This window comes from Caretta caretta, chromosome 3, assembly GCF_965140235.1.
Source record: "Caretta caretta isolate rCarCar2 chromosome 3, rCarCar1.hap1, whole genome shotgun sequence".
Classification (NCBI taxonomy): Eukaryota; Metazoa; Chordata; order Testudines; family Cheloniidae; genus Caretta; species Caretta caretta.
In genome coordinates this window covers 16,345,803-16,369,915 of record NC_134208.1, presented here as the reverse complement: position 1 = coordinate 16,369,915, position 24,113 = coordinate 16,345,803, and the positions used below count along the sequence as shown (strand labels likewise).

At 41.3% G+C, this 24,113-nt stretch overlaps 1 protein-coding gene across 2 annotated transcripts in view; it reads left to right on the top strand.

Moving 5' to 3' along the window:
- The window catches only part of ADGRF5 (adhesion G protein-coupled receptor F5), a 57,676-nt gene extending 35,975 nt beyond the window's left edge, over positions 1-21,701 (top strand). For both annotated transcript variants that reach the window (XM_075126377.1, XM_075126376.1), the window contains exons 13-21: positions 83-295; positions 2,657-2,806; positions 5,633-5,838; positions 7,372-7,551; positions 8,680-10,071; positions 11,987-12,028; positions 12,128-12,187; positions 15,430-15,514; positions 20,892-21,701. In XM_075126377.1, coding sequence (XP_074982478.1) covers positions 83-295; positions 2,657-2,806; positions 5,633-5,838; positions 7,372-7,551; positions 8,680-10,071; positions 11,987-12,028; positions 12,128-12,187; positions 15,430-15,514; positions 20,892-20,971 — 2,408 coding nt within the window. In that variant the 3' untranslated portion in view covers positions 20,972-21,701. The remainder of the gene's footprint in view (positions 1-82; positions 296-2,656; positions 2,807-5,632; positions 5,839-7,371; positions 7,552-8,679; positions 10,072-11,986; positions 12,029-12,127; positions 12,188-15,429; positions 15,515-20,891) is intronic.
- Positions 21,702-24,113: the final 2,412 nt, after the last annotated feature.

Genomic DNA, 24,113 nt, shown 5'->3' with positions numbered 1-24,113 from the left:
GCAGCTATTTTACCATTCATCACATCACAGTCTGCATTCCGTGGCTTTCAACTGAGGCCTAGTTTTGTTTCATTGCTTTCAGGCACCTATACTTGCACGTTCTTTCAGAAGTTTTTGTCAAGTTCTGCTAGTACAACAGTTGAGATTGTTCCTCTGCCTCTGAAGCAGAATATTGTACGGGATCCCATTCAAGGATTTATCCAATGCAATGTACCTCAGATCCTAAAGTGCTGCATAAATGGAATGGAAAACTATGTTGTTATGTTCACAGTCCGACAAATGGAATTTAAGGGTGGTAAGGAAGTTGACACTTTACTCTGAAAATAGTATTGAATGTGTGGATAATTGTGGACATCCCCCCTTAAGATTCATTTCTTCTATGATGCCCACAATTAGTGAGCAAATAATTATAAGTATTTTTTTAAAATGTGCAGTCTCATTACTGTAATCTGGCCTCTTCTTATCCTTGTTCTTTATTCCCCTTAATCATTACATCATGTCTAATTTGGGATTGTCACCATTTTGAACCCAAGATTTCTCTGTTCATGCCATAGTGCAGGTCGCACACTCTCACAATTTAGTCTTAAAAGGTCTGACCCTAATTCTATTGGAGTTAATGGAAGTTTTGCCATTTACTTCCATGAGTGTAGGATCAAATCAAAAATGTGGTTATGTTAAAGTTCTACAGCAGGAATCGGCAACCTTTGGCACGCAGCTCATCAGGGTAATCCGCTGGTGGGCCACGAGACATTTTGTTTACATAGACTGTCCACAGGCCCTGCCCCCCGCCGCAGCTCCCAGTGGTCGCAGTTCACCGTTCCTGGCCAATGGGAGCTGCGGGAAGTGGTGGGCCACAGGGATTCTGCCTTTACTCTGTACCAGTGACTTTCATATCAGGTTTCATCAGTTTGCCAACATTTTCTAGCCATTTATTTTATTTTACATTCAAAATTTAGGATCATATTTTTCATGTGGGTCCATGTAACTGGATGCATAGCTATGATTCAGGTTGATATGATAGCCATCCCCAAGCATTTAAAATGCGTAAACTCCAAGGAAAGAGACATCGTTAAGGGTGGCTCAAGTGTGTAGGGGTAATAGCCATGAAACTAAGCAAAAGCATATTTAAGATGAGTAAGAGGAAACATTTCCTGTTAGTAATGTCTACTAGACGATGGAACAGCCTCTCAAAGCTAGTGGTGAAAACTCCACAAACCAAATGGGACAAAACTTTCAAGAATACAATGTAAGGAACTATCCCATATTCACCAAGCATATGGACGAAAGGACTTTTCCAGTGTAAATGTCTGTGGTTCTAGGTCTTTGAATTTAGTGCAGTTATACATTCTACCAATTATTTAGCACATTGTGTACAGTCGAAGTTCCCGAGTGGCTCAAAAAATTAACAAATATCATGAGATTAGAAAAGAGAGAGGAATAACCATCTAATTATGCAGATACAGAGCATCCTGTTTGCATCAGTCAGCAATTGCCATGAATTTGTACTCTGCTTGTAGCTAAAATAAGCAAGAACAGAAATGTAATAAAGTCAAAGGTTTAATTAATTTGACTAAAAATATTCCCAGAAATTACATACACCCTCAGCAATTCAGCTAAACAGTTATTGGAGACTGACATTTAGATTAATTTAGCATCGCTGTGGATAGGCTCTGAGGGGAATTGCATCTAACCTTCCTTGACTAGAAGACTGCTAAAGGATACAATGTGCTGGCCTGAGGTTTCTGGGAGGGCATGTAAAGCAGGAGGAGACTGTGGGTGGGGGATCATTAGGCTTGTGAGTAGGATGCAGAGAACAACACAGGAGAGGTTACTGTTGAAGACCCTTGGGATGACTGAAAGATAAACTGAGAACAGTGCAGAACCTGAGAGTCACCAGATGAAGAGTTAAAAACCTAACCTAAACTGAAAGGCTTCAGCAGAAGCAGGGAGAGCAGAAATGAAAGAGGTGCACTAAAGTGGCTACCCCTGCCACTGTTGCTGCACCATAAAGGACTTTGGGGGAAAGTTGCTCTCATAGTGGAAGCCCAGAAGGATGCTTAAACTATATGTCTCAGTCTGTAAACAGAAGAGACAACATAAGAAGGTAGCAAGGAATGAGCATAAGCAGCAGAAGATCATGAGCTCCAACAGTAGGAGACAATCCTTAGAAGGGCTGAGAGAGCTGTTCTTTAAGAGGCTGAGAAAGGAGGTTTTCACAAGCACTTCCTGTTCTACTCTAGCTACAGAACCAAACTATTGCATTCACGGGAAGTGGGTGAACCTGCCCCCCCTTCAGGGAGGCTAGTCCCCAGGCCCTGCCCTTTCTGCCCGAAGCCCCACCTGCCAGAGCCCTGACCACACACGTGCCTCCACCCCCACATGGGGCTGGAGGAGCCCCAGCTGGCCCAACCCCCGGGCTGGCCCGAGCCATCTCTGGCCACCACAGCCCTTGGCCACCAGCCTGATCCCCGAGCTCCAGGCCACCAACTGGAACTGAACCCCCGCCAGCTTCAGGGGAGAGGGGGAAGTGAGATCAGGGTCTCGGGATGGAGCATGGGTGGGGCCACGGCCTGGGTTAGGGGAGGCTTAGCCTCCACTGGCCTTCAATACCTGCTGCCCATGATTACATTAACACACCTAAAATCTTTCTTTGTAGTGAGAAAAACACAAGGAAACCAAGTGTGCTACACATACAATTACACAGAAAGGTGCAACCCGCCGTCAGATGTCGTAGCATATTGTACCTTTGTTAACCGCATTCAAGATAAGGTCGAAAGTTTACCTATGAACCTAAGTATTATACCAGGTAAGAAGAAATCTTGGTAATTATATACAGCAATTGCATGTATAATCCTGACGTATTTGCCAAATCAAAGGACATGTATTGTATCAGTGAGGTTTCTTAAATGCAGCAGCATGTGCTTTGGTTAAATCTGGTTGGTAATTTTCTATCTAAATGGTTTTTGATAGAAAATATGGTTGTCATAAGAAAATGTCAATTTTGCTGAAATTTTGAAAACCAAAACAAGGTGTTTTGTTTTGGCTCAGTTTCACATTGATCTCTGCAGCCATCTGAGCTGCCTTGGTGCCTCATAGGAATTATAGCTCTGGTGCTTCACGCCCCCAATATTCCCCACAGGCTGGACTCCCTGGCTAGACTACATCACCCATGATGCATCATGGTCATGGGACTCCCATGATGCACCACAGCAGCTCACCCAGAAGGACACACGTAGGAAATGTAGTCTGGCCTAGGAGCCCAGCCTATACAGGAGAATGGTGACTTGAGATACCAAAATTACAACTCGCAGCAGGTCAGGCAGACACAGATTAATGTTAACCTGAAATAAACTTTCAACATTTCCAAATCGAGTTTTTATGCAATTTTTTGTTTGACAGAAAGTTTTGATATTTTGAATTTTTATTCTCATTTGGAACGTAAGCAAATGTTGACATATGGACTTTCCCCTGGGATGGAAATTCCATTGTTTGATCAGCTGTAGCTGCACTGCCTACCACTAAACCTGTGCATTACAGTAGAAATTTCAGTCCCCTCTTCTTCTGTTAATATAGCATGTATTTAAACAGCTTTCGAGGAAGACTGTGAACACTGACTCACACTGGTGAATAGTTACTCACACAAGTGATCCTATCAAAGTCAATGAGACTATTTGTGAGAGTAACTGCTTCCCAGTGCGAGTAAAAGGTTCACAATCAAGCCCTTATTACTATTTATGGTTTGTGTTCCGGTAGCATTTAGACACCATCATCAGCTAGATGTTGTACAAACACATATTCAGAAATGTTCTCCTCCCCAGACAAATTTTAAAAATTGGGGGTTTGGATGATTATTCAAACCTTCTAAACTTTCAGGAGTCTGCAAAATTGGGCTGGAAATTCAAAAGATGTGTTTTTCCATAAGACTTTTGGTACTTCCTACTTTCATTTGAGCTAGAAATACTTCATCACCAGTAAAGTTTGCAGCTGACACAAAAATTGGGGAGTGGTAAATAATGAAGAGGACAGGTCACTGATATAGACTTGTGATCTGGATCTCTTGGTAAACTGGGCACAAGCAAACAATGTGCATTTTAATATGGCTAAATGTGATCTTGCAACAAAGAATATAGGCCAAGTTTGCATGATGGCAAGCAGAGACTCTGAAAAAGATGTGTGCAGTCACAGTGGATAATCAGCTGAACATGAGCTCCCAGTGAAATGCTGTAGCCAAAAGGGTTAATGCAATCCTTGGATGCATAAACAGGGGACTCATGAGTAGGAGTAGAGAGGTTATTTTACCTCTGTATTTGGCACTGGTGCAACAGCTGCTGGAATACTGAGTCCGGTTCTGGTGTCCACTATTCAGGAAGGATGTTGATAAATTGGAGAGGGTTCAGAGAAGAGCCACGAGAATGATTGAGGGATTGTAACACATGCCTTATAGTTCTGGACAGATTCCAGAAGCTCAGTCTATTTAGTTTAACAAAGAGAAGGCTAAGGGGTGACTTGATTACAGTCTATCAGAACCTACATGGGGTTCAAATATAATGTAGCAGAGAAAAGTATAACATGACCCAATGGCGGGAAGGTGCAGCTAGACAAATTCAGACTGGAAATAAGGTGTAAATTTTTAACCGTGAGAATAATTAACCACTGGAAGAACTGAGCAAGGGTCCCGGTGGATCCTCCATCACTGACAATTTTTAGATTAAAATCAGATGTTTTTCTAAAAGATATACTCCAGGAATTATTTTGAGAAAGTTCTGTGGCCGGTGTTCTACAGGAGGCCAGACTAGATGATCACGATTGTCACTTCTGGCCTTGAAATCTATGAGAACTGTTGAATTTCAGCTCTTCCATTTCTGCTCCCACCTGGAACCCACAAGTGCTGAGGTACATGAAAATGAAAATAAAATAAATTAATAACATGAGTGGATCGGGTCCTAAACCAAATCTTGCTGAACCTCAGAAAAACTTCTGTTCAGGCTTCAGAAGAAAGGTTGGAGAGATTCACCCATCCTTGTGATTTATTCTTATCCACTACAACAGCAAATCTTTGCATGCTTTTGCAGGCAAACAGCTTCCCAAAACTTATATCTAAGGGTGGGTTATAATTAAGGATAAACCCAAACCAAAATGCTGTATCCAAACACCTCTTAAGTTGGGATAGGTCAGCTGTGGATACAAACATTTCAAACCTGAGCCCATGTCTGCTAATAAATTTGTCCTTGCTTGCACAGTGCTTTGAAAATTGTGTGATTGTTTTAGGAAGAAGGATGATCTTGTGGTTAAGGTCCTAGGTCTAGGTTGAAGATCTTGGCTCTATTTTCATTTTTGCCACAGGAGTCTTGTAAATTACCTTGGGTAAATTACTCAATGCTGATTTTTCCATCCTGGAGATAAGACAACTTTTCTGCCTCTCAAGCTTTGCAAGGTTTCATTCATTAATGCTTGTGAGGCATGCAGATACAACACTACAGTGAGGAATGCTAGGGAAATATGTATGTACATCCATATATATATAAATATATATATATGTATCCAGAAGGAAAATTATCTGTAATAAGGAAAATACAGAGAAATTAGAGAATTCTATTCCCTGTCATCCATTTATTTCTTTTTCTTAATACAGAAAATAAAGTTACATGCTCAAACAGCATTGGTGTGGGACAGCAAGGAGCACAGATAATAAAACCATGCCCAGACTCTAAAGATGTGAATGGCACGAGCAGCCCTGTCAGAGGGACTATAATCTATGTGTGTAACAACACCAACTGGGAAGTTGCTAGAAAGAGCTGCATATCTGACCGAATAAACACACTGCTCAGTAGTGCTGAGGTAACAACTTTGTGTTCCTCTCATGTTTTTTTCAGTAGTTTTAAATAAAGACTAGAAGGTGCTTTCAACTTGTTTCTATTGCTCAAAATGCTTTACCCATTTAAAAAGACATTCAATACTGGAAAAATGCAACTGTTCAATTAAAAGTTCTTTTAAAGCTAGGTAATAAACCCCCTGTTCCATGGGCTACGGGGAGTTATGAGTGCGGCAGAGTAATTGCAGTGCTTATCAAGCCAACCGAAGGAACAGGGTTGTGAGGCACTGAAAATTCTATTACAGTCTAAAGCAAAGAAAATCTCACTCCCCCACTCTCCACACACCCTTAGCTTGCAGGGTCCACTGTTCTCTGACAACCTCTCGAAACACACACACAAATAAATTATAGAGTCTGAGCGCTGTTGTTGTAGATACACTTTTTGTGCTTGTTTCCCTAGTAAATATAAGGGGGTAGTGCAAATATGTGATGCTGAATAAGGGGTCACCAACCTGAAAACATTGGCTTAGTCTGCATGATACTTACTTACTGTGCAGACATTACTGTCCAGCTCTCTCACTAGCATTCCTCACTCAGGACAGCACTTAAGTGTGTGCTTAAAAGTATGCATGTGTTTAAGTCCCACTGAAGTCAATGAGACTTAAGCACATCCTTAGAGGTAAGCATGTGTTTAAGTGCTGTCCTGAATCAAGGCTTTATCCCATGCTCATCATCACAATGTGTGTGCTATATCACACATAACCAACCTTGGGACCATAAGCACAGGCTTCTACCACTTGCCTTAAAGGTGAATAACCCTTAGCTGTTAGACGTAGTAGGGCTTTTGTCTACCGTAGGTGAGTGTATATAGTACACATACCATGACTAGCTCTGAAGGGAGCATTCATGGCACTCCACAGCCAGAGGGAGGGTCACCACAACACAGAGCCTTCACAGGAAGCGAGGAGGGAAATGAGGACCAAGTCAAGCCTCTCTCCAGAGCTGTCCAATACTAGCACAACATTTGCTTCTTGCCTCTGGTTCTCCTGTAGCACTGTCGGTGAGCATCGTTGGCTTGCAACTCCCATGAGCATGCTCCTGCCCCCTGTTCATATTTCAATGGCCGGATGGTGACCACGACTCTGTCCTGCCATAGCCTTTACACTGCTCAATAACGGTGGCCCTCTATTTGCAGACACACCCCACGCATATGGCATCGCTTCACAGGTAGCTCCAGAGCACAAGCCATCCCTTGCTGTCAGCTAGTCCCCGGCTTGGAATAATTCCCACAGCATGGTGCCTGGCTGAGCAGTTGGTAGGACCACTCCCATTTTTGCTTTTGTCATAACCCCCTTTCTAATCTGCACTGTCCATTGGATACAACAACAGTCCTGCTGCTGCATCCTTTGTCTTCCCTTCTAGAAATCACCTGCAGCCACCATATTCCTCGTTCAACTAGACCAGTGCAGGAGTTACACGTCTTTCCCCATGGACTCATTGTGTATCTTGACTGAAGGTGCATTGCATATATGTAACATCGTGTTTAATTTCCATTCTAGTCTTTAGTGTCTGGTCCCCAGCCAGCAGAACAGCTAGCCACATATCTTGAGACTCTTCATAATGTTACAATAAAGGAACAACAAGAAATAAACAATTCATCTGCAAACCTGGGGGCAGTAATTACCATTCTGGATTTGGTTTCAACCATCCCAACAGATGCAGATCCACACACAATGACAGTAAGTTACAGTTAAGCCGTATAGAAGCTGATTGGCTCTTTGGCCTTTGCATCAGATGGGAATATACTCCCTGATTGGTTAGTACGTGGATTAGGGAGGAGTTGAGGGAATGATAAGGTAAGAGGAAATAAGAACAAAGATACAGATGAAGGCAAGATTATGAAAGGCCTTGAAGGTGAGGACCAGGAGCTTTGCTTTTACATGAAAGGATTTATGAAAGGGTGACATGTTTGGAACAACAGATTATTATCTGTACAGCATCTAGAAGTGTGCTAGGAACTTTACAGAACATAGAAGACAGTCTCTGCCACAGAGCTTCTGGTCTTCATTTTAGACATGATACATAAGTGAGTCTGATAAATAGTAGGGATAGTGGAGAAAAGGAGGAGTACAGAGGTTACGGTGGTATGGTCACAGAGTTACTCAAATCAAGATGGTTCCCCTAGAGTTATAAAGGAAGGACTTGGGATATTGTTTCTTTAATAAATTATGGTGTTTATAGAGAGGTTATGAGTTATCTGGGGCGTGAGTGAAACCGAGATGATGGAAACGGGGGAGGCAGCTGAGGTGAAGAGCATGTGTGAATGGCAGAGGTGGGTGTTGAGGAATGACAGGTTAGGAGCAGGTACGGGAAAAATGAAGCAGATAAATGTGGAGGGGTTGTGATCAGGCAAGGGAAACGAATTGGCAATAAAACAGGTGAAGTGCAAGAGATGAACAAGGAATAGTCAGGAAGTGGAGTTAGAGAGGACAGGGCTGATTTTTAGTAATAGATCTAGCTGGAAGAAATGGCAAGTTTCAACAAGAGACTTGCTGATTTACACCAGCTAAATGGACTGGATGTTTGAGCAGCAGGCAGACTGGAGTCAGAGATAACACAGAGGATGCAAACCTGGGAGCCAGGACTGGAGCCAGGCAAAAGTGTAGCAGTATTAGAAGGAAAGATGAGCACCTCTGCTTTCAGTGACCCTGACTGGAGACGGGACATCCTGGGGGAAAGGTCTGAGGGATTGCTTGAGACTGGGCAAAAGGAGAGAGGCCAGGCTAGAAAGATAAATTTCAGATGTTATTATTGATAGTAGCAATGATCGTAAAGAACTTAATACCAGATGTTTGTCTTTATTACAGAATTTCCTCTCTACAGTGGACATTATTGTCAACAGTTCCACAATACCTGCCTGGAAAGATCTGAACAATCAGCAGACAGAGAAAAGTTCTCTGTTACTGAAATCAGTGGAGAGATTTTCCCGGTCCCTCCAGCCAGCTAATAATATCATTCCTTCTATCACCAACACCAACCTTCAGCTGCAAGGTATCATTATCACAGAAAATAGCATGTTGGACTATAATAAGAACTTTACTTTCCCCAGTTCAGCAAACCTCAGCGGTAATGTGCTAATTAGAAGAAATGAAACTGAGAACTTGAAACCAAACTCGACCATCATCACCGTGGCTTTCTCAACCCTCAAAGATATTCTGCCCAAGCCCAACGAGACAGGTAAGGTTGTGAATGGTTTGGTGATGACGACAACAACAACGAACAGCACGCTCTCTCCGGACTTCCAGATCTCTCTGACATTTGCCAAAAGCAATTCTTCCCTGGAAAAGCCCCAGTGTGTCTTTTGGAACTTCTCTCTCTCTGGTAATGCAGGAGAATGGGATGACACCGGTTGTCACCTGAAGGATGAAGGAGACAATATCATTTGCACCTGCAGTCACTTGACTTCGTTCTCAATTCTGATGTCGCCCAACCTGAAGCTGACCCATCCTGGAACCCCACTAGATTACATTACCTACATCGGCCTGAGCATTTCCATAGCGAGCTTGATGATCTGCATATTAATTGAATCCCTGGTATGGAAATATGTGACCAAAAACAGAACCTCCTACATGCGTCACGTCTGTATATTGAACATAGCTGTGTCTCTTCTGATTGCAGACATCTGGTTCATTGTCACTGCCTCCCTACAAGACACAAATAAGCTAGTGAATGGGAATGTCTGCATAGCTGCCACCTTTTTCATCCACTTGTTCTACCTCAGTGTCTTTTTCTGGATGCTTGCCCTGGGCCTCATGATCTTCTATCGCCTGGTCTTCATTTTACATGACACTAGCAAGACCATCCAGAAAGCTGTAGCATTCTCTTTGGGATATGGGTCCCCTCTTATTATATCAGTCATCACCATAGCTGTCACTCAACCGCATGATGGTTACAGAAGGGAAAATGCCTGCTGGCTCAACTGGGAGAAAAGCAAAGCTCTCCTTGCCTTCGTTGTACCCGCGCTGATCATTGTGGCTGTGAATTCAATCATTGCGGTTGTAATCCTAGTCAGAATACTAAGGCCTGCCATTGGAGAGAAGCCAAGCAAGCAGGAGAGGAGCTCCTTGATTCAAGCCATCAAAAATGTTGCCACTCTGACGCCACTATTAGGCCTTACCTGGGGATTTGGACTCGCAACCCTTAGCAAAGACAGCTCAATAGTATTCCATATACTATTTACTCTCCTCAATGCTTTCCAAGTGAGTATCATGTATGCACTGCTTTATTTTTCATGACCACTTAACACAGACTCATAGAAAAAGAAGACAGGAAGGACTAAAGATGCTCATGCTCCTGAAGTTACAGGAAATAGATTGTGTTTCTTACTGACTGGTCACAGATGCAGGTGACACCCCTACTCCCAAGGTCTCTGCCAATAAGTTGTGAGGCAATTCTTTCCCCAAATTGCGCAAACAGCTGTACTTTGTGCATGGGATCAAGATTCACTATGGTGAAGGATGTATTCCCATTTATTACACAGCCTGAGATACCATCAGATTCTGTCTCCTCCAGTGTTATTTTAGCAGGTTATCACTTCCAAATAATTAGGGATTGTAGGACAGCAGTCCAAGTCTAAGGCATCAAAGACACAATAAATTGATGAGCAATACTAATAATTGCTCATCAATTTATAATAATAATAAGTGGGAAGTAAACAACTGAAATGGACCAACCCTGTTTTCTGCCAATCATGAGCTAAGATTTTTACTTGCAGAATGAGTTCTAACAGTTAATGAAGTAACCTGGCAGTATGGACTCCTGGGTTCTAGTCCTCTCTCTGCTTTTCATTCTGCCCAGGGCTTTCAGGTTCTATAGCTCCATGGCATCCCATCAGGCAGACGGCTCTAGAGCTGGAACCATATTCCCTTTCACTGAGAATGTTGAAATTTTTGGTTTCTTTGCAGATGAGAAAAACACCCAACAAATTCTGAAATATCAAATTCTCCATAAAATGGAATTACCTTTCTCTACCCAGCTCTGTTAACAAATAATAATTCACATGTGTAAACCACTCAGGTTTCCTGGGTGAAATGCTTTATAAAATTGAAAATAACTATCAGAATTATTGTGTCACTAAGGTGCAGGTCTGGGGGGAAAAGGAAACATTTGGAAAAGATATTTGAGGGGGGAGGGTCCATTTTTTTGCCCGGTATGGAAAAATTGTCAATTTTGGGGGGACAATTGAAAAGGAACTGTTATATGAAACATTTCAGTGAAATAATTTGTAGAGTAATGTTAAAATAATGTTACTGCTGCCCTTCTTGCCTTCAAAATATTTTCTAATAATAACTAATAAGTATTTTACATGAACAAAATGTTTCTCTAGGCAAAAAAATGCACCTAAGTACCTAAGTGTACAGCTGCAGCTCATCCCTAATGCTAGATGTATTTGTTCTTATTATCTGAATCAAAACAATAAACTGTATACTTCTTTATTTCATCAGTATACCAAACAGTAATTTTTATAGGCTAACTAAATTATACATAATACGTTTCTCATTCTTAAAGAAGTCAATCAAGTTTAGTTTTGGTAAGCAAGTAACTACTGCAGATATTTCAATTTTTCACAAAATTTCATTTCTTTTCTGAAACAAAAAGAGAAAAAAATGCTTTTTTTCCCCCCGTCTTCTAAATTGTACATGCCTAGTCACTTTGCATATTAGTTTTTGATAGCAACATGTTAACCACACGGTAACAGCCTGGAAAAGAATGGTAGTTAATATTGTGGAAACACTGAATAAGCACTACTGCATTATAGAACAGGGCATTTAACTGCTCGCCATCTTCTCATGCAGTACCAAGGAACAATGGGATGATTTAAAGACACAATGACATCCATAACCTGGAAATTCCTTGTCTGTGTTGGTTTGTGTCACCTCTGTGAGCTGAACTATTATTGCTATCTATATTACAGCAATGCCTAGAGACCTCAAACAAGATCAAGACCTCATTGTGCTAGGTTCTTTACAAACATATAGCAAGAAACGGTTCCTGCCCTAAAGAGCTTATGATTTAAATAGTCAAGACAGACAAATGGTGTAGGGGAATGCTCTAGTGTGGTTGAATGTGGACAAATGCATATATTGTTTATATTTAAATATCATATTTTTATAGGGATTATTCATTCTGGTGTTTGGAACTCTCCGGGACAAGAAGGTAAGAATTCAGATAATGTCTTACACCTGATACAAAGATATGCTTATTATTTGAATTGACTGCATGGATTTACTGATTTACTTTGTTTGCAAACCACAGGTATTAGAAGCCTTGCTGAACAAATATTCATTTACAAGATGGAGTATGCAGCAAACAAAGGTTAATCCTCTCTAAGAACGGATTTCATAGTTACTTTATTAATACTCTGCAGTGCCTCAGATGTATTTTTAATCAATGTTAATCATTAATCATATTTTATATTCCTACTTATTTACTAGAACTACTCAAAAAAGAAAAGAGCTGGGAGAAATTAATTATTATTTTTTTTAAATCTCCTCCTTTTTTCAAAATTCAAAATATTTTGATCTATAGTTGGTCAAAAATGTGGGAGGTGGAGTTACGTAAATTTAATCAATATTTTTACTTTTAAAAATTATATTCAAAATTTCTTTGAAACTTTGAAATTTGGTTGATATTTTTGAAATTCAAAACATTTCAACCAGCTCTACTATTGACACACACACAGGACCACAGAAACAAATGGGGTGCCTGATTCTGGGGGGAGTGCCCACTGACTACAAACAGGAAGGGATAGAAAGCCACTTGCTTCTGGGCATAAGACAGCTTCAAAGGGCACGTGTTAGCGGGGCTCGTATTAGCATGCTAAAAACAGCTGTGTGGATGTTGCTTTGACAGTGCAGCTCAGGCTGGAGCTCAGGTTCTCGTGCCCACCCCTTCCAACCTCCTCCCCTTCAAGCTTGAGAGCCTTTGCTCCAGCCCAAGCTGTGAGGTCTACAGAACTATGAGAACCCCACTAGCATGAATCTGTGTGCCTGGGCTGGGAGGCTCACTCCCAGATGCAATGTAGACATGCCCTGACTATTGGGGGTCGGGAGGGACTTCCTCTGGAGGCAGGTTTATCCCATAATTTCCTACTGCAGGGTTTCCTCCACTTCTCTCTGTACCATCTGGATACTGGGCTAGACGGACCATGGGTCTGATCCAGTATGGCCATTCCTGTGGCCCTGACGTTTTTAAATGGTTAAATTCATAGAAATATGGGCCTATGAGAGACAATGGAGCTTATGCACAGAAGAATGATTTATATCTGTCGTGAAGCCACTGCTGCAATTGATACAGATTAGCACCCTTACTGGCGGGCACGTTAGAATCCCAGGATGAAATACACTTGCCGTCCCAGAGCTGATGCCGCCACATAAAGGGTTAAGGCACTTTGTCCAGACAGTACAGGAAAGCTTGCTCTGTGCCTGCCTGTGCTGGACTTATTCCGTGGCTTGACAGAGGACTTCACCAACACACCTTCACTACAGACTCTTTGCAAACAGCGTTTGTCAGCCTCCTGTCAGACTGGGAACATTTCCATGAAAATATGTCATTGTTCATCTGGTGCCTGCTAATCTGCAGCCTCTGGTTGGGTTGTTGTTACGACTGGGTAATAGTGTTCGATCTGAAACTCATCCAGTGAGCCACTCCAATCAGAAATGACTAGCCTAACTAAAATTATACACTCCTTACTCACTCCTTATTCAGGTAAAGCCCCCATTAGGCCAACACAAACGCCCAGCAACATCAGTGGACGTTGCACCCTTCAAGATTTTGGCCTCTTTCAATGGGAGTTTTGCCTAGTAAGCAGAGAGTAAGCAGAGCAGATCGGGCCCTGTGTGATCATCCTTCTTAAAAATAATTAATTCACGTTCATCTTCTTCCTTGATCACTTTATGAACTTGTGTTTCACATCTATTAAACTGCACCCTTTTTTCCATAGTGACTCAGTCTGACAAACCTTATAAAAACACTATCACATTTAATAGGGAATGAGGACCCTGCTATAGAAAGTTTAAACCAATCTATTGCAGAGATCTCATTAAATTCTATAGGCTTTTAGAGTATTTCTATTGAACCCCTCTTTATTTCTGGAGAACCCTGTTGGTTCCAGCCCTATAGAATTCTATGGGACTTTTCCATAAAGGAAATTTCCTTCGTCTCCAGCAAGATAAACTCATTCTCTCCCTGCCCCTGTGTAAAGTACCAATTGCTTTATAGGTTTCAGAGTAGCAGCCGTGTTAGTCTGTATTGGCAAAAAGAAAAGGAGGACTTGTGGCACCTTAGAGACTAACCAATTTATTTGAGCATGAGCTTTCATGAGCTACATCATTGTTTTATAGTTTGTGTTCCACCTGCCCTCTGGTGGATGGAATCAGATTTGCTGAAATGCTTGTGTAATCTCATCTGCTGAGGACTGACCTAAAGAGGATCCGATGAAGTGAGCTGTAGCTCACGAAAGCTTATGCTCAAATAAATTGGTTAGTCTCTAAGGTGCCACAAGTCCTCCTTTTCTTTTTGCGAATACAGACTAACACAGCTGCTACTCTGAAACCTAAAGAGGATGTCAGCCTTAGTGTTACTGGCCATGCTAATGGGAATTCTCCTTCAGCACAAGTGGCAGAAGCCCTGTGCTGTCTGGAGTGAAAGGTCCTGTAGTCTAACCCCATATATCATATGCGCTATTTAAGCAGAGGCTGTTTGTGGCTGTGTCTTGTACTTTATTTTAAGTTTAATCTGTCTGCTTCTCTCTTGTCCACGATCATTACCATAAATGTACATATTCCTGGCTGGAGAATATGCCAGACAAATAATAGAGTGACAGCACACACACAAAAAATTCAATCTAAAACCACAATCCAGTCCAAACAGAGCAAGCCACAAGAAAGCACACACAGAGAGAAGTGAAGGCTCTAATTTGTGCTGATAGGTTGAATGCTACTGGATGCCTCAATAGCGTCATTATTCCCTCTGCAATAGATTGCTTTAAAGCAGTGGTTCTCAACTTTTCCAGACTACTGTACCCATTTCAGGAGCCTGATTTGTCTTGCGTACCCCCGAGCTTCACCTCACTTAAAAACGACTTGCTTACAAAATCAAACATAAAAATACAAAAGTGTCACAGCACACTGTAACTGACAAACTGCTGACTTTCTCATTTTACCAAAATAATTGTAAAATAAATTGATTGGAATATAAATATTATACTTACATTTCAGTGTATAACATGTAAAACAGTATAAACAAGTCAGTGTCTGTACAAAATTTTAGTTTGTACTGACTTCGCTAGTACTTTTTATGTAGCCTGGTGTCAAGCTAGGCAAGTATCTAGATGAATTGCTGTAAACCCTAGAAGACCCCTGTGAACCCACAGGGATAGTGTACCCCTGGTTGAGAACCACTGATTTAAAAAGCTCCTTTATCTAGCCTGCCCAACACCCCATTTATATGCCTCCTGTGTGCTCCACTGAACAGCATTCTGTTCACACAATCTCTTTTAAAATGTAGCTGCAGAAAATGTTCCTGACTTTTAACTAAAACCAGTTTCTATCTTACAGTCAATGTCCCTGGGTGATTCTGCCCCCGTGTTCTCCATGAGCTCTCAAGTCTCAGGAGCACTAAACAACTTATTTGGCAAAACAGGTATGTGACAATGGCTACATGATAACAAGGACAACAGACAGGATTTTTGTGTCCTTTCAAATCCTTTTCAAATAGTGTCTCTCTCTCTAAAATGGTAGTTCCATTTTCCAGTAGCTGAAGGCAGTGGAATGACTAGATTTACAGCAGTATAACTGGGAGCTAGAGCTGGCCTATTAAGTTTGTTTAAAAATTCATTAGATTAGGTTTTTCTAAAAAACTCAGTCATCTCAAGCAGTTAGTGGCCCTCAGAGACAGAGTACGGGCTCTTGAAACCAGAGTGACTGAACTCGAGAAGTTAAGGAAACAGAGAAGTACATAGAGGAGACTTTGTGGGAGACAGTAGAACAGTCCCACCCCCAGTCTGACAGTGTCTATGCTGTTAAGGAGAATGAAATTCTTATGGAAGGAGAACATCAAGCTGCAGAAGAGAGAATTGATCCTGTAGCTGGGACCATCCTTCCAGATGAAGCCATGGTATCCTCTCACACCGAGGATACCCCTTCCGGGGAGGGGACCTCCGTTATTAGGAAGAGACAGGCAATAGTAATGGGGGATTTGATTTTAGAAATATAGGTAGTTGGGTATGTGATGACTGGGAGAATCTCATGGTGAATTGCCTGCCAGGTGTGAAGGTTGCAGTCCTCTCAACATATATAGACAGACTTATGTGCAGTGCTGGGGAGGAGCCAGTGATTGTGGAACAGGTAGGTACAAATGATATAGGGAAAGTAAGAGAAAGGTAATGGGGACAAATTTAGGCTGCTAGGTAAGAGATTAAAGTCTAGATCTTCCATGGAAACATTCTCTGAAATGCTTCCAGTTCTATGCATAAGGCCACTTAGACAGGCAGAACTGCAGGGTCTCAATTGTTTGGAGAAGGAATTTAGGTTTATTAGGAACTGGAGAACCTTTTGGGAAAGGAGGAGCCCATACAGGAATGATGGGCTCCACTCAAACCAATTGCTGGCATGTAAAATTAAAAAGGTCATAGAGAAGTTTTTACAGTAAGGCCTGAGGGAAAGCCGACAGGTGCAGAGAAGCACATGGTTCAGACAGACACATCCCTTAGGGGAGGATTTATTAAAGGGGATGCTCTATATCCTAGATAAGAGGAGAGGATAGAAGTTGATAAAATACAGGTAGAAACTGAAGAGAAACAGTCAAATGAAAAACAGTCTCATTCAATTACATCACATGAAGCCCGACAACTAACTACTGCTAAATTTTATAAGTGCTTGTGTACATATGCAAGAAGTCTAAATACTAAGATGAGTAAACTTGAGTGCCTGGTATTAAATGAGGATATTGATATAAACAGGCATCACAGAAACTTGGAGGAATGATGATAATCAATGGGATATGGTAATACCAAGGTACAAAATATTTAGGAATGACAGAGTAGGTTGCACTGCTGGGGGAGTGGCACTATATGTGAAAAAACAGAGTCAAACATAGTAAAAATTTTAAATGAACCAAATAGTACCATAGAATCTCTATGGATAGAAATTCCATTCTTGAATAATAAGAGTATAGCAGTAGGAATGTACTACCAACCACCTAACCAGGATGGTGATAGTGATTGTGAAGTGCTCAGGGAGATTAGAGAGGCTACAAAAACAGAAAACCCAATAATATTGAGGATTTCAACTATTCCCATTTGTCTGTGTGTAACCGTGCCTTAGTGGATCATAACTGAGAAAGCCAAATTCAGGGCAAACTTCTGAGGAATAGGGCAAACACAACCCAGAACTGGTGGCTATTCTTTTATAAGATATGCCAAACCAGCCACAAAATTAAACTCCTATTTCACCACACTGGCTAACAAGAAAACATAAAGGCAGTTTCCTCAGGCAGTCCAGTTCTTATATCACCACTAGAAACACTGGATTCAGAGATGAGTGGGTCTTTTCAACCAGTCTCATCAAATAATAGGTTCTTCTGATCCCAAAGGATCAGCCACACACCCAGGTCAATATATAACTTAGATTGTCCCGAAAATCACGTTTGTGCCAATCCTTTAGTATCTAAAATCTGAAGGTTTATTCATAAAAAGAAAGAAAGAAAGATGAGAGTTAAAATTGGTTAAAGGAATCAATTACATACAGTAATGGCAAAGTTCTTGGTTTAGGCTTATAAAAGTGATGGAATAAACTGCTGGCTTAAGTCAAGCCTCTGGAATACATCCACAGCTTGGATGGGTCATTCAGTCCATTGTTCAGAGTTTCAGTTTGTAGCAAAATTCCTCTAGAGGTCAGAAGCAGTATTGAAGACAAAATGGAGGTGTTTCCAGGGCCTTTTATGGCTTTTGCCCTGTGAAGGGCATCCCGTTGTTCTTACTGTGAAAAATTACAACAACAAGATGGAGTTCGGAGTCACATGGGCAAGTCACATGTTCATGCATTTCGCCTAGTCACAGCAGGGAATTCCATTACCTGTAGAAAGGCGTCTTCCATGGTCATTGTCAGTTAAAGGTTTTTGCATCTGATGAAGTGAGCTGTAGCTCACGAAAGCTTATGCTCAAATAAATTTGTTAGTCTCTAAGGTGCCACAAGTACTCCTTTGCTTTTTGCGAATACAGACTAACACGGCTGCTACTCTGAAACCTGTCAATTTGAATAGTTCCTCCAAGAATTGCTGGCTAATTACTTCATGGGTGTTACCCAAGGGGCAAATATTTGAAATCCAAGTATAGAGCCAATACTTATAACTTCACATACAAAAATGATGCGTGCATACAGATAGCATAATCATAACCAGCAAATCAGAACCTTTTCATAGTCACCTTACTTGACAAACTTTGTACAATAGTTACTGCAAATATATAACGGTGGTTGCAACAATGATCTATATGGTCATTGTAATCAGATAATGTCACACTGTGTGTGTTACCTCAGGATGGGATGCAGAGATAAAATTTCTAGACACCGTTAATGACTGCTTCTTCAAGCATCTATTCCAGGAACACACAAGGGGAGAGGCAATTCTTGATTTAGTCCTACATGACTCACAGTATCTGATCCAAGAGGTGAATGTAGCTGAACTGTTTGGTAATATCAACCCTAATGTCATTAAATTTAACCTCCTTATAGGAGGGAAATACCAAAGAAAACCACCACAGTAGTATCTTACTTCAAAAAGGGGAATTACACAAAAACGAGGAGGTTAGTTAAACAGATATTAAAAGGAACAGTTGCAAGAGTGAAATACCTGCAAGCTGCATGGAAACTTTTAAAAAACACCATAATAGAGACTTAAATTAAATGTATTACCCCAAATAAAAAAACAAACAGTAAGAGTACCAAAAAATGTCACCATGGGTAAACAAGAGAGTAAAAGAGGTGGTTAGAGACAAAAAGTCATCCTTTAAAAAAGTTGGAAGTCAAACCCTACTGAAGAAACTGGAAAGGAGCATAAACTCCGGCAAGTCAAGTGTAAAAATATAATTAGGTAGACCAAAAAACAATTTGAGAGCAACAAGCAAAAGACACGAACACTAACCGCAAGAATTTTTTTAAGTACATGATAACAGCCTGCCAAACGGTCAATACAGCCACTGGATAATCGAAGTGCTAAAAGAGCACTCAAGGAAGACAAGGCCATTGCAGAGAAGTTAAATGAATTCTTTGCATCGGTCTTCACTGCAGAGGATGTGAGGGAGATTCCCACACCTAAACCATTCTTTTTAGGTGACAAATCTGAGGAACTGTGCCAGATTCAGGTGTCAATACAGGAACAAACTGATAAATTAAACAGTAATAATTCACCAGGACTAGATGGTATTCACCCAAGAGTTCTGAAGGAACTCTAATCTGAAATTGCAGAACTACTAATTGTGGTATGTAACCTATTGCTTAAATCAGCCTCTGCAACAGATGATGGTGGATAGCTAATGTGACATTGAATTTTTAAAAAAGGTGATCCTGGCAATTACAGGCCAGTAAGCCTAACTTCAGTACCAGGCAAATGGGTTGAAACTATAGTTAAGAACAGAATTATCAGACATAGATGAATACGATATGTTGGGGAAAAGTCAACACAACTTTTGTAAAGGGAATCATGCCTCACCGATCTATTACAATTCTTTTGCGGGTCAACAAAAGTGGACATGGATGATCCAGTGGACAGAGAGTTCTTGGACTTTGAGAAACCCTTTGACAAGGTCCCTCACCAAAGGCTCTTAAGCAAAGTAAGCAATCATGGGATAAAAGGGAAGGTCCTCTCATGGATCAGTAACTGATTAAAAGACAGGAAACAAAGAGTAGGAATAAATCGTTAGTTTTCACAGTGGAGATAGGTAAATAACAGGGCCCCCCAAAGATCTGTACTGGAACCAGTGCTGTTCAACATATTCATAAATGATCTGGAAAAAGGGCTAAACACTGAGGTGGCAAAGTTTGTAGATGACACAAAATCATCGACAGGATATGGGGCTAGATGGACCATTGGTCTGACCCAGCATGGCCATTTTTATGCTCATGACATGGCACAATTAGTATAGTTCTGAACTACACTGTACCACCTAGGAGTGAGAAGATCTGAGCTGTTGCTTGAAAGCAGCACCTGTTGGCACGGGGTAGCTGTTTTACTAAGGCTAACTTATTAATTGATACTTAGGGAGGTATCATTCTAAATTAAACTCAGAATAAATTGGTCCCTATAGCTGTGGTCTTTTTAATCCAACTATAGCTCAGAGGAGATGAGAAAAGGTTTGGGCTGAAAGCAGCAAATGAGGGATCTTAATAGATAGAAAACAATTATGCTTTAAAAGTGTCTTTTTAACCACATATTGGGGCAAAATCTAGTGCCAGAACCTACTGAAGCCAAAAAGATTGCATCAGGACAACCGAACAGAATTTGTCCGATATTTTTAAAAAGCCAGGCCGCGATTTTCCCAAATGGGTGTTTAAAGTCATACTCCCACATTCGTATTCAGGCCCCTCAATAAGTAGCCTGATTGCTTTCTATGGGAGCTGCTGGGTGCTCAGCACGTTGAAAATCGAGTCACTTCTTTAGCTACCTAAGTATTCATATATTTTAAGGCCAGACGGGACAATTAGATCATCTAGACCTACCTGAATATGAATGTACGAGTTTATCGTTGAGCACGGACTTTAGAATCCAGGCCTCAGTTGGTTTGCAGAGGCATAACGGAGAACAGAATTTACATCAGCATCTGGAACTCTGTAATGGAAGTCAGGGGTCACTGTCAAACAATCTAATCTAATGCAAGTCAACATAATCTATATGTGTTAGCATGTGATACAAATCACAAGTCATGTTGTTTTTGTGGTCCATGATGTAGCCACAGTCCAGACGGAATCAACCAGTTCAAGGCTATTGTGTGTTCAGCTCCAAAACATGTTTTTTTTCTTTTCAGGAAAATACAAAATTTCTTCCACAGAAACAACAGGTTCATTTAGTGAGCCCACCTCCAACACATATTCTCTGCTTCACTGATGTGTTGCAAATGTTGAACCAAGAATGTGAGAAAGGACCTGCGTCTTTTTGCAAGCCATACATCAAAAGAATGAAAAAATACTCTGAATCATAGAGAAGTGGATATCACCCAGATTGCACTGTGCCTTGGCGTGTTTTTTAACAAGCATCCCTTCTATTTAACATGTATGGAAAGTTCATGATGTGGAATGTTAAAGAGACCACTAATGCTAAAAGAAATTTAAAAATATTCCACATAGGGTCCAATCCTATGATGGGCTCCCCCTAATCTCAGTGACAGTTGAAGGCGGTCAGCATCAACGAGGAGGTGCTTGGCACTGTACAGGATTGAGCCATGAGACTACACTAAACTTCACATGGTCTTAATAGTTTCGCTTTGCCAATTTTCTGAATGATGCCAAATGCATGCATATATACATCCAAGCCCTCTCTCTCTTACTTGCTCGTGTAGGGGTGTCAAGGTTCCTCCCCCACTCTGAACTCTAGGGTACAGATGTGGGGACCTGCATGAAAAACCTCCTAAGCTTATCTTTACCAGCTTAGGTCAAAACTTCCCCAAGGTACAAAATATTCCACCCGTTGTCCTTGGACTGGCCGCTACCACCACCAAACTAATACTGGTTACTGGGGAAGAGCTGTTTGGACGCGTCCTTCCCCCCAAAATACTTCCCAAAACCTTGCACCCCACTTCCTGGACAAGGTTTGGTAAAAAGCCTCACCAATTTGCCTAGGTGACTACAGACCCAGACCCTTGGATCTTAAGAACAATGAACAATCCTCCCAACACTTGCACCCCCCCCTTTCCTGGGAAATGTTGGATAAAAAGCCTCACCAATTTGCATAGGTGACCACAGACCCAAACCCTTGGATCTGAGAACAATGAAAAAGCATTCAGTTTTTTACAAGAAGACTTTTAATAAAAAATAGAAGTAAATAGAAATAAAGAAATCCCCCCTGTAAAATCAGGATGGTAGATATCTTACAGGGTAATTAGCTTCAAAAACATAGAGAACCCCTCTAGGCAAAACCTTAAGTTACAAAAAGATACACAGACAGAAATAGTTATTCTATTCAGCACAATTCTTTTCTCAGCCATTTAAAGAAATCATAATCTAACACATACCTAGCTAGATTACTTACTAAAAGTTCTAAGATTCCATTCCTGGTCTATCCCCGGCAAAGACCCAGCATACAGACAGACACAGACCCTTTGTTTCTCTCCCTCCTCCCAGCTTTTGAAAGTATCTTGTCTCCTCATTGGTCATTTTGGTCAGGTGCCAGCAAGGTTACCTTTAGCTTCTTAACCCTTTACAGGTGAGAGGAGCTTTCCCTTGGCCAGGAGGGATTTCAAAGGGGTTTACCCTTCCCTTTATATTTATGACAAGGGGGCAGATGGTTTAGTAGTTTACATTTCTTGCTTGAGCTATCTAGACTTCCTGGAATGACAGGTTCAAACCCCAGATGGGTTAGCTCAGAGTGCTGACCTTCTGAGACCTGGAGTACCCTGATGATTACTACAGGGAGGTCTGTCAGATGTGACTTAACAACCTAAGTGTTTCTTGCTCTGGTTTAACACTGAAGGGCCTCTATGGGACTTTTGTAAGAACATGATGGCTTACCTTATATCCTTAGCTAAAATTCCCCCTTTCTCACTGGTATATTATGTATTAGAGATGGTTGGTTGCTGCACTCCACCCTACAGGTGGCTGCATTCCTGTGGTTTATGTATATAAGGTCCCATCATGTAAGCGCTCAGAGATCTTCCATTGACAACAATGGTAGGCCCAAACTCGGAGGGCTTGCAGGATCAGTACTACCGTCAAACACTTTGAGTGCCAGGCAGGATGAAAGGTTTGTAAATTATTATTACAGTGCTGAATTTGTAGCTTCACAATTGTTTCCAGGGCTGCAGATTTTGATGTCTTAAGCACAGGATTATGAGAGTTGCCTGCAAAACAGTCATGGCCAAAGACAACATTGTTTGCAATCAAAGGAACTCTTCATGCAAAATTTGGCATAAGGTATTTCACAAATTCACCCAGTTCTGGATTAGGGGCCAGATTCACCACCATTATCAATGGGTGCAACTCCATTTGGCCTCAGTGGAATTAGGCCCACGTGTGCATGGGGCAAATTTGGTCCTGTGACTGCACTGTAGGATGAAACCTGTGTTGTGGGGAGAGAGATGTCACTGTTACAAGGGTGTGGGATGGTAGCAGAAGGGAAATAGAGAAGTATTGGTCAAGCAAATTCTTTATACTGCCAGCAATTTATTTTTGCTTTAAAGTCTCCTCCAGTGTGAAAGTTCTTCTTTGAAATGACCTCCTTATTCTCAGAGCTTAGGATAGGTGTGAGATATTGTAAATGGGTTGTAGCTTCAATGGCTAACAGGAAATGGATCCTGCAGTAATGAGAGCACTGTGGTGTGCTTGCCGAATGACTCCGGCCTCAGAATGAGGACAAAGATCCTACTTCAGAGGAGTCCATCCCTATGCTGCTAAAGCACAAAGCATGTGCTTCATTTCAGGGGCTTTCTTCAGTCTCATTGATATCAATGTGTTTCAGGACTTTGCTGAGCAGGGACAGATTTAAATACGTGCTTAAGTGCTTTGCTGAAAAGGGACCTAATGGGGAATACGTAACAAGCACATCCCCAGTGTTAGGGGGCTTTTTCCTTCACCCACTTACTTCCCTGGTCCTTCTCACATGAACAGAGAGCAACAATACCCGAAGTCCAAAGGTGCAAACAATTTGATGTTTATTGGGGTGAACTTCCAGCAAGCATGATTCCAGTTTCCTTCCTTAGTGTCCCCCTTCCCAACGCAGAGCCTTACCTATGTCCCTGTTCCCATTCCCCCCCTTAGCAAAACATGATTCCAATTTCCCCACCCCCATTCCCTGTTCCCATTTCCCCCCCTTACTTCCTGATTGACTGCAGACTATATAGTAAAACTTGAGTTCTGCTTAGCTATACCTTAACCAATCATTTTCCTGAAATTTAACTAACCAATCCTAACATATTGTAACATGATTAGCTAACCAATTATATCCCACCACCTTAATTAGTTTACACCCAGCAAAATTAATTATACAGCAGACAGAAACAATCACAGAACCAGACAGAGACCATGCAAATAAACAA